Source organism: Pelodiscus sinensis, chromosome 1, assembly GCF_049634645.1.
Source record: "Pelodiscus sinensis isolate JC-2024 chromosome 1, ASM4963464v1, whole genome shotgun sequence".
NCBI classification, from domain to species: domain Eukaryota; kingdom Metazoa; phylum Chordata; order Testudines; family Trionychidae; genus Pelodiscus; species Pelodiscus sinensis.
In genome coordinates this window covers 328,682,494-328,699,589 of record NC_134711.1, presented here as the reverse complement: position 1 = coordinate 328,699,589, position 17,096 = coordinate 328,682,494, and the positions used below count along the sequence as shown (strand labels likewise).

General features: G+C 45.1%; 2 protein-coding genes across 2 annotated transcripts; both read left to right on the top strand.

Annotated features, from left to right (window-relative positions):
- Positions 1-3,475: 3,475 nt before the first annotated feature.
- Positions 3,476-4,075, top strand: LOC102460746 (olfactory receptor 52P1-like). Its single transcript, XM_006120147.2, has one exon. The coding sequence runs from the start codon at positions 3,476-3,478 to the stop codon at positions 4,073-4,075; it is 600 nt and encodes a 199-aa protein (XP_006120209.2).
- Positions 4,076-12,041: 7,966 nt separating this feature from the next.
- On the top strand, positions 12,042-12,995 carry LOC102460987 (olfactory receptor 52B2-like). The gene has a single exon (XM_006120148.2). The coding sequence runs from the start codon at positions 12,042-12,044 to the stop codon at positions 12,993-12,995; it is 954 nt and encodes a 317-aa protein (XP_006120210.2).
- Positions 12,996-17,096: the final 4,101 nt, after the last annotated feature.

The following is a 17,096-nucleotide window of genomic DNA, read 5'->3' as shown; positions in this document are numbered from 1 at the left end:
TTCGTCCCCAGAGAGGCAGGTGAGGTTGATCTCCCCTTTTTCCCTGGTGCAGGCAGACCATGAGTTTAACCTTGGCTGAGAAGGAGTTTTTCTGAGGTGTTGCAATTGGATGTGGTGAATGATTTTGATCCTGGGGGAGGACTCTGACTATGTTGCATGACTTCAAGGTCTAGCGGTGGGAGACCTACATAAAGAAGCAGACAGCCCTGGTGGTTTTGGGGCCAGGAGCACGATGTACATGGGCAGAACTGAGAGTTATGGGTGCAGCTTTTTGTCCTCTCATGACTTCACACTAAGCCCCTGACTAAATCTTTGGTATTTGGCGGGGTGCTGGGTTTGTTGCTGCTGCTCTTGAGGGAGAGGGGGTTGTAGGACATCTGCTGGTGCCGGGGGACCTTCAGAATGGTGGTGTGCAGGAGGGGGGATGTATTGCCAGCCCTGAAACTTGCTGTTCCCATTCCTGACGGTTGGGGGTGGCCCAGGACTGTTTCAGACATTGCTGGTAACTGATGTCCGAACCACTCCAGGACTTCATTGCTTATATTAGCAGGTAGCAACTTGGGACTGCCAGTCTGCAGCTTCTGGGGGCAGCCTCACAAGCCCTGGAAGATGGGAGACTGGAGACGGCCTACTGCTGGCAGGTAGCAGCTTGGGATTACCACTGTAGCCGGGAGACAGGGGGCTCACAGGACTGCTAGTTCCAGAGCTATCCCAGGAAGGCTGACATACTGGCTGCTTACACTGATCAGGTGCCCCTGGGGTCATTTTCACCACGTGGATGCAAACGTAGGTGAGATCCTGGCAGGTTCTGGAATCCGAGACACCATCTCACTGCTCTACCTCTGGGACATGGACTCTGACCTCACACGTGCATATGAACAGGCCACAGAACTCTGGCCTCCATCTTAGGGAGTCTGCACTTTCCCCACAAATGGGTCTAGGAAGCAAGATTTGAAACAAAGGGGTTTTGGCACATACTAAGTTGTGTAAGGCAGGAGTGATGTCAACAGTGGCTGTGCAATAATCACACAAGAGTAAACACCTCTGGCAGGGGGAAACCACTGTTTGGAGAACAAACCTGAATTTAGTTACCACAACTGTGCTTTATTCTCCCCACACTGAGGGAGGGGAAGTCTAGGGAAGAAATTCATCCTTGTTGGACTTTGGACCATGGCAGGACAGTACAGCTGTGAGGTCCTGGACCAGAGAACCGGTGCTTGGTTTGATCGTATTCCTTCTCTGTTTTTTTAACGCAGTGGCAGGTGAGAGAGCTGGCATGTAACTGCCTGTGTGAATGCTTGTAGAGGAGTAGGTCTGGAAATGTGTCTGCAGCTCATCACAGCAGCTCATGGAGAAAGAAAGTCCAATCTGTTTAGTCTGATGGCTCAGTGGTACCCCATTTATTCCATCGTTCACTCCAGCAAATGTCACAAAAATATTCCTAGAGCTAATCATTTAAGGAAACATTCAGCCTTGATTTAAAGTATCTCAGGGTATGTCTACACTACCCTCCTAGTTCGAACTAGGAGGGTAATGTAGGCATACCGCACTTGCAAATGAAGCCCAGGATTTGAATTTCCCGGGCTTCATTTGCATAAACTGGGCGCCGCCATTTTTAAATCCCGGCTCGTTTGAACCCCGTGCCGCACGGCTACACGCGGCACGGACTAGGTAGTTCGGACTAGGCTTCCTCGTCCGAACTACCTAGTCCGTGCCGCGTGTAGCCGTGCGGCACGGGGTTCAAACGAGCCGGGATTTAAAAATGGCGGCTCCTGGCTTATGCAAATGAAGCCCGGGAAATTCAAATCCCGGGCTTCATTTGCAAGTGCGATATGCCTACATTACCCTCCTAGTTCGAATTAGGAGGGTAGTGTAGACATACCCTTAGTGATGAGGAATTTACCCTGGTACATTCTTGCAATGGTTACTTACCCTCCCTGCTAAAAAAAAAAGTATGCTTTATTGCCCATCAGAATTTCCTTAATTTCATTTTTCAGACACTTGTGACACATTTGTATGTCAGTCTGAAAAGCCAATTGCTAAATGTTTGTTCCCTTGTAGGTCCTTGCAGGGTGTTCCCAAATCACCTCCTACCAATATTTGTTAAAATAAACTATGGAAATTTGAGACTTTTGATTCTTACTACTGCTTGTGTTGCCTCTCTGAAGCCTCTTCAATGTATAAACATCGACCTCTGATTACGGGCAGCAGAACTGGACACATGATTGCAGAAGCTGTTGCACCGGTGCCAAAATCAAAGGTAAAATAAATTTTCTACTTCTTGAGATTCCCCTTTTTATTATTCCATGATCACGCTTGTTCTTTCAGCTACCAGGTCATACTGGGATTTCATATTTAGCTAATTATCTCTTCTTGCCCCCTAAATTGTGTTCAGAATCTCTTTGCTTCCCGCCCATTCAAGTCTCTCATCTTTAAAGCATCACTACCATCTTTGTTGTATGACATAGATATCTACATGGCTATATTAGTACCTATCTTGTTTTCTTTCAATCACCGTAGCATCCAGTCCAGATTGTGCTGAAGCAGCAATCTGTCCTCTTCATTATTTACTATCTCCCAATTTTAAGGTCCGAGAAGGGTGAACAGCTGAGATGCAGACAAGTGTCTCTGTTTCCCGTTGTCTGTTAGCACCTGTAATGTATGTCTCAGAGAAACCTGGTTGCCAGGAATAAATTGACCAAAAGGAAGAAGAAAAATAGCAGCGGTGGAAGCCTGTAACCCTAAATACAAAGAAAATTCTGACCTTCATGCTCATTCGGTGGAGCTCAAATGTATAGATTGCCAAGCATGATAATGTCCATTTCCATGGGGCAAAATTGCCTCCTTCATGTCTGATGATAGGAGAAGAAGCAATGGGCTTAAATTGCAGCAAGGGAGGTTTAGGTTGGACATTAGGAAAAACTTCCTACCTGTCAGGGTGATTAAATAAGGAAGTAAATGTTGCAACCTCACTGCTTAATCCCCTTTCTATATTGTTTATAACTCTATATTATTTACCACATTGTTTGTTATCAAGCCTGCAACCCCCTTCATTGTGCTTCTCTCCCTCTGCAGGCACCTTGAGATTTTTGAGAGGAAACCACGGGGTCATGACTTCATGGCAGCTTTTAACCTCACCACCTCTGACCCTTCAACATTCATCCTCATGGGCATCCCTGGCCTGGAGGCTGCTCACGTCTGGATTTCCATCCCCTTCTGTGGGTGCTATGTCATTGGTTTGTTGGGAAACTTCTTGGTTCTCTTTATGGTGGGCAAAGAGCAGACCCTGCACCAGCCAATGTACCTGCTGCTCTGCATGCTGGCGTTTGTAGACATCGCCACCTCTTCCTCAGTGGTGCCGAAGGCCCTGTGTATATTTTGGTTCAAATGGAAAGGTATTACCCTGGCTGGCTGCCTCACCCAGATGTTCTTCCTTAACACAGTTACAGTTACACAATCCGCTGTCCTTGTGGCAATGGCCTTCGATCGTTACAATGCTATATGTAACCCTTTGAGATACACCACAATCCTCACCAATGCACGAGTAGCTAGGCTAGGGCTACTGGGTTTGATAAGAGCTCTTGTCATCATTCTGCCAACGCCCCTGCTCCTGAGCAGGCTGCCCTTCTGTGACAACCACATTATCCCCCAAACATACTGTGAGAACATGGCTGTGGCAAAGCTATCGTGTGGGGACATCAGCTTTATCAGAGTGCATGGTTTGGTGGTAATGGTTTTAGTCGTTGGGTTAGATCTGACACTCATTGCCCTGTCCTACGGTCTGATCATCAGGGCCATCCTCAGAATCTCCTCCAAGAAAGCCCACCTGAAAGCCCTCAACACGTGCACCGCCCACCTCTGTGTGATGTTGTTATACTGCATTCCCAGCCTGTTCTCGGCCATGACACACCGGTTTGGTCAGGGCATCGCTTCTCACATTCACGTCATCTTGGCCAACGTCTATCTCCTTGTTCCCTCCATACTCAACCCTATCATTTACGGGGTCAAAACCAAAGAGCTTCGTGACAAGATGGTCCAGTACATCTGGGGAAAGGGATTGTGTCCGGCCCTGTAAAGGGGGAGAAGCACAATGTGGATAGTGGCATGCTTTATAACAAATAGTCTGGGAAATAATTTATAGCTATGAAGAAAATAAAATATGGGTTGTATAGAGTGTCAACATTGAGAAATGTAGCCAGATCATTTTGATTATAGCGAAGTTCAGAGAACTCCTCAGAGGGAACTGACCAAACCAAGTAAATGATCAGCCAGACAGCGATGAACTTCAGTATCAGACACTGAAATGAGGACGCCTGTTGGAGTGCAGGGATTTGGGGATTGCGGTTTCTCAAAGTTCCAGCATGGGGAGAAATGGTCACAGATATCAAAATCCAGGACAAGCCTATGGGGAAATCATACTGATCATTCTATGCTATGATGTAGGGCCCTGGTTCAACACAATCTGGACTGGTCACTTAAGTGATTCATAGCATTGACGGTAATTGACCATTGGAACAATTTGCAAACGGACTTCATGAATTCCTCATCACTGAGAATTTTTAAATCAAGGTTGGATGTTTCCCTAAATGATCAGTTCTAGGAATTTTTTTCTGCCCTATTTCTGAGCCATGGATTCTATGACCTTCCTAGTGTGTGTGAAGAGGCTACAGAACTCTGGCCTCCATCTTAGGGAGTCTCTACTTTCCCCACAAATGGTTCTAGGAACCAAGGTTTGGAAAAAAGGGATTTTGCCACATGCTAAGCTGTGTAAGGCAGGAGTGACATCATCAGTGGTTACACAAGAGTAAACACCTGTGGGGAGTAAAAAAAACCCACTGCGTTTATTTGGGGAACAAACCTGAGTTTGGTTACCACAACTGTGCATTGTTCACCTCATAGTGAGGGAGGGGCAGTCTGGGTATCAAATTCATCCTGGTTGGAGTTTGGACCAGGGCAGAATGGCACAGCTATGAGGTCCTGGGCCAGAGAACCGGTGGTTACTTTGGTCATATCCTTTCTCTTGTTGGTTCACACAGTAGGAGGTCAGAGAGCTGGCAGGTAATTGCCTGTGTGAATGCTTGTAGAGGGGTAGGTCTGGAAATGTGTCCGCAGCTTGTCACAGCAGCTCATGGAGAGAGGAAGCCCAGTCGGGTTAGTCTGATGGCTCGGTGGTACCTAATTCCATCCCTCACATCAGCAAATGTCACAACATTATTCCTAGAGCTGATTATTTAAGGAAACATCCAACCTTGGTTTAAAATATCTGAGTGATGAGGAATTTATGAAGATCCCTGATAAATTCCTCCAATGGTTAATTACCCTCACTGCTAACAAATTTATTCTTTATTTCCCATGAGAATTTCTTTAATTTCATTTTCCAGCCATTGGATCCTGAGACACGTCTGTTTCATAGTTTGAAAAGCCTATTGTTAAATATTTGCTCCCTTGTAGGTATTTATTGACTGTTATTAAATTACCTCCTAGCAATATTTGGTAAAATAAAATACATAGATTTGAGTTTCTTGATTCTGTCAGGCTAAGGCCAGTTTTCTGATATGCTTCTAATGCTTGTGACACTTTCCTGAAGCCTCTTCAATGAATAACATCGATATTTCATCATGGGCAGCAAAACTGGACATGTGATTGCAGGCGCAGTCACATCGGTGCCAAAACCAAAGGTAAAATAAATTCTCTACGGCCTCTCTCCGAGTTACGAATGAGTTACGGCCCAAACACTTGGCCATAACTTGATCTGTTCGTAACTCGGACCCCATTGAATTACACGCGACTGTGCTGTTTGTAAGCACGGGTCGCGTTCGTAACTTGGGGACGGTCTTTACGACGGCTCCATGGGAGCTTTGGTCGTAAGTGCGAATGGTCATAACTCAACAGTTCGCAACTCGGAGAGCGGCTGTGCTTCTGGGATCTCATACTTAGCTAATTATCTCTTCTTGCCCTCCAAATTGTGTTCAGAATCTCTGTGCTTCCTGTCCATTGGAATCCCCCATCTTTTAAGCATCACTACCGTCTTTGTTCCATTCTGGAGATATCTACATGGCTATCTTAGTACATATATTGTTTGCTTCTAATCACTTTAGCACCCAGTCCAGATTATGCTAAAGTGGTGAGTGGTCCTCTTCATTATTTATCTGTAAGCTTAAAGCCGGAAAAGGGTCAAAAGCTGGGAGGCAGAAAAGTGTCTCCACTTACCCTTGTCTATCAGTACCTGTAATGTTTGTCTCAGATAAACCTGAGTGCCTGCAACATTTGTCTCCCACGAGAATCAAGGCCACAGTTTCCTCTCCTGGCAATGAGGGATTCATCTGCTTTCTATGGCAATGGGAACAATTTTTTTTCAACCTCTTCCCCTCGCTGAGTATCCCTGTGTCATTGCACTTCCTTGTAGCCCTTCCCCAGATCCCTCTAGTTCTGCAAAAAAAAAAAAAAATTGCGGAGGAGGAGCACTCATTGCTACAGAGCGGAGTGCACAGGAGTGAGAAACATTCATTGACAGGTCTCATAAGTTTTCCCTCACACTCCACCTGGCTCCTATGGATTGTTTCTCTCCATACTTGGTAACCCACACACTTAGGCTATGTGTACACTGGCGGGTTCTTGTGCCAGAAATATGCAAATGAGGCTAAGCATGGAATATCGCTGAGTCTCATTTGCATATCTAATGAGCCTCCATTTTTGCAGAAGAGGCTCTTGCGCCACAAGGAGCATCTACACTGCCCCTTCTTGCGCAAGAAAAACCCTCTTGCGCAATGCCATTATTCATGAAAATAATCTCTGGACTTCACTATAGTCTGAGTAATCCGGGGCCATGAGTAATTGTTGCCATCTCACTGCTCAATCCTCTTTCTATAGTCTTCATAACTAAAGAATTTTCCACATCTTCCCCTCTCTGAGTATTCCTGTGTCAGGACTCCAGTGCACTCCGGATTTTACCCGGAAAAGCTCATGATACAATATATATATTTGTTAGTCTCTTAGGGTATGTCTACACTACCCTCCTATTTTGAAATAGGAGGGTAATGTAGGCATACCGCAATTGCAAATGAAGCCCGGGATTTGAATTTCCCGGGCTTCATTTGCATAAGCGGGGCGCCGCCATTTTTAAATCCCCGCTCGTTCGAACCACGTGCCGCGTGGCTACACGCGGCACGAACTAGGTAGTTCGAACTAGGCTTCCTAGTTCGAACTACTTAGTTCGTGCCGTGTGTAGCCACGCAGCACGGGGTTTGAACCAGCCGGGATTTAAAAATGGCGGCGCCCGGCTTATGCAAATGAAGCCCGGGAAATTCAAATCTTGGGCTTCATTTGCAAGTGCAGTATGCCTACATTACCCTCCTAGTTCGAACTAGGAGGTTAGTGTAGACATACCCTTAGGGTGCATCTCCACAGCAGGGCTTAACTCGAAATAAGCTCCACAAATTGAGCTTATTTCAAAATTGGGAGCGTCTACACAGCACTTATTTCGAAACAGAGCTCTCTTCCTCTAAGTTCCCTTACTCCTCATACAATAAGGATTACAGGAGTCAGAGTAAGATGTCCTCCAGCTTGACAGTATTTTGACACTATTTCAAAATAATTGCCTGCTGTGTAGATGTGGACTAAGTTATTTCGAAATAACGCTAGTTATTCTGAAATAATGTTGCTGTGTAGACGCTTCCAATTTTTTCTGTCTACACAACAGAGAAAATCAAAGCTACTGCTGTCGATCTTTCAAGGTTAAAATGACTGGGTCTAATGAAGACACACCAATTCGAACTGAAAGGAACTGAGTAAGGGAAGTTGAAGGGAGAGTGTTCTCTCTTCGACTTCCTGCAGTGTGGACAGTGCCAAAAGTCGAGTTAAGGTCCATCAGCTAAGGTCGAATTCAGATATGCAATTAATGTAGCTGAAGTTGGGTATCTGAATTTGACCTTATCCCATAGTGTAGACATACCCAAAGGTGGCACAGGACTACTCCTTGTTTTTAAAGTTACAGACTAACATAGCTACACCCTAGACTGCAGGCTTCTTTCGAAAGACGCTCTTTCGAAAGCATCTTTCGAAAGAGCCTCTTTCGAAAGATCGCATCTAGACAGCAGGTGGATCTTTCGATAGAGGAAATCCGCTTTTTCGAAAGAGAGCACCCAGCGAGTCTGGATGCTCTCTTTCGAAGACGGCCTCTTTACATTGAAGAACGCCTTCCTTCGAAAGAGGAACTTTCGAAGGAAGGCGTTCTTCCTCGTGAAACGAGGTTTACCGCCATTGAAAGAAAAGCCGCGTTCTTTCGAAATAATTTCGAAAGAATGCGGCTTGAGTCTGGATGCAGGGGAAGTTCTTTCGAAAAAAGGGTACTTTTTTCGAAAGAACCCCTGAGTGTGGACACTGCCCCTGAGACTTTTTAACTGTGGCTTGAAACCTACCCTTTAAATCAGCTTCTGTGCCAAGCGACTGGAAGGTAGCTAATGTGAGGTGATGATGGCAATGAGAGGATTCATGGCCAGTTTTGAGTATTTTCCAAATAATCCGATTTGATGTGTCTGGCATCCCTTATATGCGCTTCAGAAATCTTGGTTTTCAACTTATATTTTACTTTATCCAAACCAGCAGGACTTTGTGTGAAGTGTATGTGGTAGGGGGATCTCAGTTTGGTTAAGAGATGCTTTTTGCATGTGCTTCCCACATTGAGGGGAGAGTGAATAATACGAATGAGCTGAAAATGTAAAGGTCCTTGTGTAGTGCAAAGCCGTATAATTTGAGGTTTATACTCCAGTGCAGGAGTTGTTCACTCATTCTGAGTACTAACAGAATGATAGATGGTGGTTTGTCCTGCCATGAGGGCAGGGGACCGGACTCGGTGACCTCTCAAGGTCTTTTCCAGTTTTAACATTCTATGATTGTGTGAATGCTAGGGGAAGGATGTCCATATGCAGCTGTCTTCTGCTACGATCATTTGAACAGTTTTTTGTCCTGTGTCTTATGGTACAATTCCAAAACAAAGTGCAAATGAAAGTACATTACATGGGGTGGGGCAGCCATCATCATTTGCTTGACTGAACAGTCTGCAAGACTGAATTTCCTCTGACCATCTAAGCCCCTGGTATTCTTGAATCATGTTTTTACTCCTGAGGGGGCTCAGCGACTGTTTTTCTCAGGGTTGATTTTCTGCTCTTCCCATTGCTCATGGAGCCAAGAGAATTATCTGGGAACGCTGCCAAACTCAGAGTGCACAGGGACTGTACGGAGGAATTATAAAGGTTGCTGCCAAACGCAGCATGTATCAGATGTGTGATCATTCGCCGATCCTCAGAGCTCTACCTTCCTCTCATAATAAAGCAATTCCTTTTCTCCGCTGGACAGGATTTTGGTGAGTGCCTCTTTCTGCAATAGAGTTTAAAATGTCAGAGAGGGCTGAAGGATGCAAGCCAAGGGCTACCTTGGGCAGGAATTCACCACCAAGGGTGTGTCTAGACTACATGCCTCTGTCGACAGAGGCATGTAGATTAGCCAGATCGGCAGAGGGAAATGAAGCCGCGATTAAAATAATCGCGGCTTCATTTAAATTTAAATGGCTGCCCCGCTCTGCCGATCAGCTGTTTGTCGGCAGATCGGGGCAGTCTGGACGTGCCGCGCCGACAAAGAAGCCTTTCTTGATCGGCACAGGTAAACCTGGTTTCACGAGGCATACCTGTGCCGATCAAGAAAGGCTTCTTTGTCGACACGGCGCGTCCAGACTGCCCCGATCTGCCGACAAACAGCTGATCGGCAGTGCGGGGCAGCCATTTAAATTTAAATGAAGCCGCGATTATTTTAATCGCGGCTTCATTTCCCTCTGCCGATCTGGCTAATCTACATGCCTCCGTCGACGGAGGCATGTAGTTTAGACGTACCCCAAGGGATTTGCTTTGTTAAATTAGAACATTTAATGTACTGGGAAGAGCTTAGGGATTTTTATTTTTTAAGATGAGTTCCTTGTCTCTTACTGGGTGTATCTAGACTCCAGGGTCATTGCAGCTCTCCACTCCAGCCCAGAAAAGGCTCAGCCGGGAGGGGCTCTCAGACTGAGGGGGAGGGACATTCTCCAAGGCATGTGCTGCATGTCCTGCCCGGCACTGTGCCCCATGACACCTGCCAGTGAGCCTGATCTGGGTGGAGGAGCACTCACCCCCCTGGTAGTTCAGAGGATTCTCTTTCAAGTCTGGTGTTAAAAATGTCTTTGAAGCAGGATGTAGGTAATCAAGTCGTTGAGACGATGCCCTTTCTGGTTGAAATGGCAAGAAACCACAGGACATACCACACTAATACCAACCCTGGAACTTTCCCTTGCAACAAAACCCCGTTGCCAGCTTGGTCCACATATTCACTCTGCTGATACCATTATTGGACCTAACCAATTGAGTTATAAGATCAAGAACACATATTCCTGCGCATCCAGAAACATCATTTATGCCATCATATGCCGAAAGTGTCCGTCTGCTATGTACATTGGAGAAACATCTCAGACACTTCGCCAAAGAATCAATGCCCACAAAACAGATATTAGACAGGATCACAAAGAAAAAACAGTTTCTTACCATTTCAACCAGAAAGGGCATTGTCTCAATGACTTGATTACCTGCATCCTGCTTCAAAGACATTTTAACACCAGACTTGAAAGAGAATCCTCTGAACTCTCATGCTTAAATTTGACACTTTATGCCTAGGTCTTAACAAAGATATTAATTATCTTACCCATTACAAAGATAGCTTCCCTAATTATCACCTCTAATATCATTAGCTCACAGACATTTACCTCCCCCCCTCACCCCACTTCTGTTCTGAAATTTGATTTGTCCTTTTCATATGTGTTCATTATTTGATTGTATCCTTTGGTATATATGGTCATGCCAATTTTCTTCCACTATTTGATCTGAGGAAGTGGGACTGGCCCACAAAAGCTCATCACCTAATAAACCATCTTGTTAGTCTTTAAAGTGCTACATATTCCTATTTTTTGAATTAGCTATGTGATTTGTTATTTTAAATTTGTGATCTACTTTGCTCTGCTTATATTCACTTGCAATCACTTAAATCTACCAAATCTACCAAGTATACCTAAGCCTTTACTAAAGCATTTGATACAGTCTTGTATGATCTTCTTATCAATAAACTAGGGAAACACAACCAAGATGGGGCTACTATAAGGTGGGTGCATAACTGGCTGGATAATTGTTCTCAGAGAATAGTTATTAATGTCTCACAGTTTTGCTGGAAGGGCATAACAAGTGGCGTTCCACAGGGGTCTGTTTTAGAACCGGTTCTGTTCAATATCTTCATCAACTATTTAGATGATGGCATAGAGAGTACGCTTGTTAAGTTTGCAGAGGATACCAAGGTGGGAGGGGTTGCAAGTGCTTTGGAGGATAGGGTCATAATTCACAAAGATCGGGTCAAACTGGAGAAATGGTCTGAGGTTTCCCTGTAGATGTGCTATTTTGAAATAAGTTATTTTGGAAGAACTATTTAAGAATATCTTTTTTCGAAATAAGCGTGCAGTGCAGAGACCATCTCATTGACTGGCCACATAACATTATAGTTTCTGTCTGATTTCCCAAAACCCCACTCCTGGACGGCACCATATTTCTATAGCAAAGTTTCTGTGAATTTTGAGCACAGTTGCACAGAGTTGGTATCATAACGCCCAGGCCAGTGTCCTCAGTATAGTTAAAGGAGGGTTAGGTGTTTGAAGAGTTCAAGAATTCTGCTCCAAATGAGTATAATTTCCTGCAGTATCTGACTTTGAAGTTCACCTGCTATCATTCTGACCATTCAGAGGGTTTTTCTAGCTCCCTCTGAGGATTTCTCTGGAGTTGACTATAGTCTCATTAATCAAGCACCATCTGTGAATGTTGCCACCTCACTGCTCAACCCCCTTTCTGTATTGTTCGTAATTATAAATTAATCACCATGCAATGTGTTAGAAACCATGTAATCCCCCGTTCCCCGTTCCTCTCGCCCTTGCAGGTACATTGCGCATTTTGAAGAGTGATTCATGTTCTGACAACTTCATGGCGGATTTCAACATCACCCCCTCTGATCCTTCAGCGTTCATTCTAATGGGCATTTACGGCCTGGAAGCATCCCACCTCTGGATTTCCATCCCGTTCTCTATGTGCTATATTACCAGCCTGCTGGGAAATGTCATGATTTTGTTTCTTGTAGGCAAAGAGCAGACCCTGCGTAAGCCGATGTACCTGCTGCTCTGCATGTTGGGGCTCACGGACATCGCCACGTCTACTCTAGTGGTGCCGAAGGCTCTGTGCATATTTTGGTTCAATTTGAAAGACATTACTCTGAGTGACTGCCTCACCCAGTCGTTTTTCCTGAACATGGTTTTGGTTACACAATCATCTGTCCTCGTGACAATGGCCTTCGATCGCTATGTTGCCATATGTAAGCCTCTGAGATACCCCACCATCCTCACCAATGTACGAATAGTGAAGCTAGGGCTAGTGGGTTTGGTTAGAGCTGCTCTCATGATTCTACCCATGCCCCTGTTCCTGAGCAGGCTGCCGTTCTGTGCCAACCGCCACATCCCCCAAATATACTGTGAGAACATGGCTGTTGCAAAGCTCTCTTGTGGGGACATCACAGTCATCAGGATGTACGGTTTGGTGATAATGATCATCAATATGGGATTGGACCAAAGTCTCATAGCCCTGTCCTATGGTCTGATCATCAGGGCCGTTCTAAGAACATCTTCCAAGAAAGCCTACCACAAAGCTCTCAGCACTTGCACAGCCCACTTCTGTGTGATGCTGTTATATTGTATTCCCAGCCTCTTCTCTGTGATGACACAACGTTTTGGTCATGGCATTGCTCCTCATATTCATATAATCTTGGCCAACATCTATCTCCTTGTTCCTCCCATGCTCAACCCCATCATTTATGGGGTCCTAACCAAAGAGCTTCGTGATAAAGTGGAGAAATACATCTGCAGACAGTGGTCTGTTAAAGCTTAACTGAGCTCTCCTTTGTGAAAAGTCAGAGTCCCAGAAATTCCTTGTGTCTAATATCTAAATACTCCATCATCAAAGACTTCTCAATTCACTCTTTTTGTTATTCACCTGACTACTTTCCAACCTGCTACACACTTCCATTCATCTTCTCCATAGCTCCTAAACCACCAGAAGAAAGTACAGATTTCTGATGTAAGGGGGCTTTCCATTAATCTCTGTGGCATGGTCTACACTATGGGATAAGTCAACTTAGACACTCAACTCCAGCTATGTTAATTATGTAGCTGGAGTTGATGTATTTTAAATCATGTTTTCAAGCTGTCCATCCAGCGGGAGGTCAATGGGAGCAAATTCTCCTATCAAATGCTTACTCCTCATGAGGAGCAGGACTAGTGATGCTGCTGGTGGTGCCCTCTCATTTCGAATTAGCGCATCTTCACTAGACCCACTCATTCGAACCCCAGCTGATTCACTGCAGCAGCGTCAATTTTCTGTGTAGTTTAGACATGGCCTCTGTTTGCTGAATTAAATCTAAGCCTACGAGTAGAGAAACGGCAATGTTGAACAGGGCTGCTTCTCTGGGCTTCTCTGCCTTATTCCTCGTGAAACGAGGTTTACAGAAGCAGTCGATAAAGGCTTCCCTTGTCGACCGCGCCATGTCTAGTCTGCCGTGCTGTTCCGGATTAGCTGATTGCCAGCACAGTGTGATGGCCATTTTTATTTTAATGAAGTGGGATTATTTAAATTCCTTCTTCTTTGACTATGTTGGGTAAACTACTTTACATGGCTCTGTCGATGGAGCCATGTAGTCTAGACACACCCCTGGTGTTCTGCAGGCCAGAATCGTGCTTTTATTTAGAATGCCTTTGGGTGCTTCTCATCCACCCCAGAACCACAGATGTAGGGGCACCGAGAGAGCAGAGCCCTCCCATTCTTTAATTTTGTCTCTCCTAATTGTTCTGAACTGTTATGCTTGTAAGTCTGAGACATCAATCACTCTCCTGTCAGTTCTTCTCAGCTGGAAAAATTCCACCCTCACCTAGAGGCCCAAGAAGGAATCCAGTAGAAGTCTCTGGTGGCTAAAATCAATTGTAGATCAGACCGTAAACCTAAAACCCAGTGTGTGGATTTAGGGTGATTTCCTGGCCCTGGTGAGAGGTTGGCCGTGGATCTCAATGGAACCAGATTCACTAAGGCTGTGTCTAGATTATACAGAAAAGGGAAGGCTTAAAAGCAAAGGGAAGGCAAAAATGAGGTTTAGCGGATCTTTCGAAGAAGGTTTCCCTTTTCGAAAGAACCGCATTTAGACCGCGGTTTTACTTTTGAAATAGCGCTTTTTCAAAAGAGCACCATTACATGATTGTGCAAATGAAGAATGGGAAATTCAAATCTCAGCTTCATTTGCAATTCCAAAGTGCCTAATTTACATCCCTCTGTCGAAAGAGGGATGTAATCTAGATATACCCTTAGTGCTTAACTTCTGGGTCCAAGTTGGGCTAATCAAGGCTTTGGGTCTTGCTACAGAAAACATTATACACTTAGGGGGCTGGAAGCGTCTGAAGGAAACCCTCACTTTGTGTGGCACTCTGAGGCTGGATACAGCAGTTTAAATTCCAGAATGCAGGGCCCTGATTTTACTTTCAGGGAGGCAGGTGTCAATCTGGAGTGACTCACAGTGGGCAGAATGGGGGAGCAGGATCTAGCTAGTGTGTGGCCCTTTCTTGTTATGAGTCCTCTGATACCCAGTGCAGAGGTTTGGGCTGCTCTTACTAACAATGAAGTGAAGCTGATGAATTTGAAAACTGGGGAGTAGCAAAGGAAAACAATGTCACCACCCAAAAATAAGAAGATATCTAGATATCTAGAAGGACATAGTAAGAGACAAGGAACTGATTTTTAATATCTATCTTTCTATCTATCTATCTGCCCAAATTATTGCCAGAACATTAGTAGTTCCAGTTTTATGGGGCAAATCCCTTAGATTACGTCTAGCCAGCAGGGCTATTTCGGGGTACCGGAAGTATACCACAATAGCAATTCCATGTCTTTAAACATGCCCATTATTTTGAAATAGATTTATAAATAATGGGCGTGCTATCCTGGCGTCCCTCTAATCCTCTTTCCACAAGGGTTAAGGTACTTGTTGGAATAGTGCTTTATTTCAAAATAAGTAACTGGCTCTGTGGATAGGGGAAAGTCAGTGGATGTGATCTACCTTGACTTTAGCAAAGCTTTTGATGTGGTCTCCCACAATATTCTTGCCAGCAGATTAAGGGAATATGGATTGGATAAATGGACTCTAAGATGGATAGAAAGCTGGCTAGACTGTCCAGCCCAATGGGTAGTGATCAACGGCTCAATGTCAGGTTGGTGGTTGGTTTCTAGTGGAGTGCCCCAAGGATCGGTTTGAGGACTGGTTTTGTTCAACATCTTTATTAATTACCTGGATGAGGGGATGGATTGCACCTTCAGCAAGTTTGCAGATGACACAAAGTACGGGAAGAAATAGATACACTGGAGGGCAGGGATAGGATCCAGAGTGACCTAGACAGATCAGAGGATTGGCCACAAGAAATCAGATAAGGTTCAACAAGGAGAAGTATAGAGTCCTGCACTTGGGACGGAAGAATCCCAAGCATCGTTATAAGCTGGGGACTGACTGGCTAAGTAGCAGTTCTGCAGAAAAGGACCTGGGGATGACAATGGCTGAGAGGCTGGATATGAGTCAACAGAGAGCCCTTGTAGCCAAGAACGCTAATGACATATTAAGCTGCTTTAGGAGGAGCATTGCCAGCAGATCCAGAGAAGTGATTATTCCCCTTTATTTAGCTCTAATGAGCCCACATCTGGAGTATTGCGTCCAGTTCTGGACCCCCCACTATAGAAAGGATGTGGACGCATTGGAGAGAGTCCAGCGTAGGGTGACCAAAATGATGAGGGGGCAGGAGCGCATGACCCATGAGAAGAGACTGAGGGATTTAAGTTTGTTTGGAGAAAGTAGTGATGGATGGCAGAAGAAGGAGCAATGGTCTCAAGTTACAGTGGGGGAGGTCTAGGTTGGAAATTAGGAAAAACTATTTCACTAGGAGGGTGGTGAAGCACTGGGATGGGTTACCTAAGGAGATGGTGGAATCTCTATCCCTAGAGGTTTTTAAGTCTTAGCTTGACAAAGCCCTTGCTTGATGACTTCTTGAACACTCTTCCAGCTCTCTGAGGGTATGTCTACACTACCCCCCTAGTTCAAACTAGGGGGGGTAATGTAGTCATATGGAGTTGCAAATGAAGCCCGGGATTTGAATTTACCGGGCTTCATTTGCATAAAGCTGGCCGGCGCCATTTTTAAATGCTGGCTAGGTCGGACCCCGTGCCGCGCGGCTACATGCGGCACGGACTATCTAGTTCAGATTAGGCTTCCTAATCCGAACTATCTGTACGCCTCGTTCCGTGGAAGCCTAATCCGAACTAGCTAGTCCGTGCCACGTGTAGGCTTCATTTGCAACTCTGTATGACTACATTACCCCCCCTAGTTCGAACTAGGGGGGTAGTGTAGACATACCGGCTACGTCTACACTGGCCCCTTTGAAGTAAGAATAAGAGCCTCCGGAAAAGGGCACTTTTTCTGGAGGATCGGGGCCAGTCTAGACGCTCTTTTCCGGCTTTTTTAAAAGCCGGAAAAAAGCGGCGGACATTTTTATTTAAATGCCGCGGGGGATATTTAAATCCCCCGCGGATTTCCCTACGACGACTGCTGAAATTTACATGCCCCTTCCGGAAGAGGGGCCAGTGTAGACGTAGCCAACCTGATTCTATAATTCTATAAGTGCTATGTAGACAGCACCAAATTTTGAAGTAAGCCATTCTGAAATTACCTCAAAATAAGCTGCGCAATTTATTTAGTGCAAATTGCATAGCTTATTTTGAGGTGAGGGTGTAGATGCACCCTTAGTGTTTTTGACAATACTAGACGGTTCAGAACTCCTGCAAACACCTGATAGGGGATGGGGAAATAACAGCATAGGAGAAGGACTGTTCCCTGTCTAACAGGATTTCAAGCCTGTGTATGGAAACTGAGAAACCTAAGCTGCAAAGCAAATGAAACTTTTG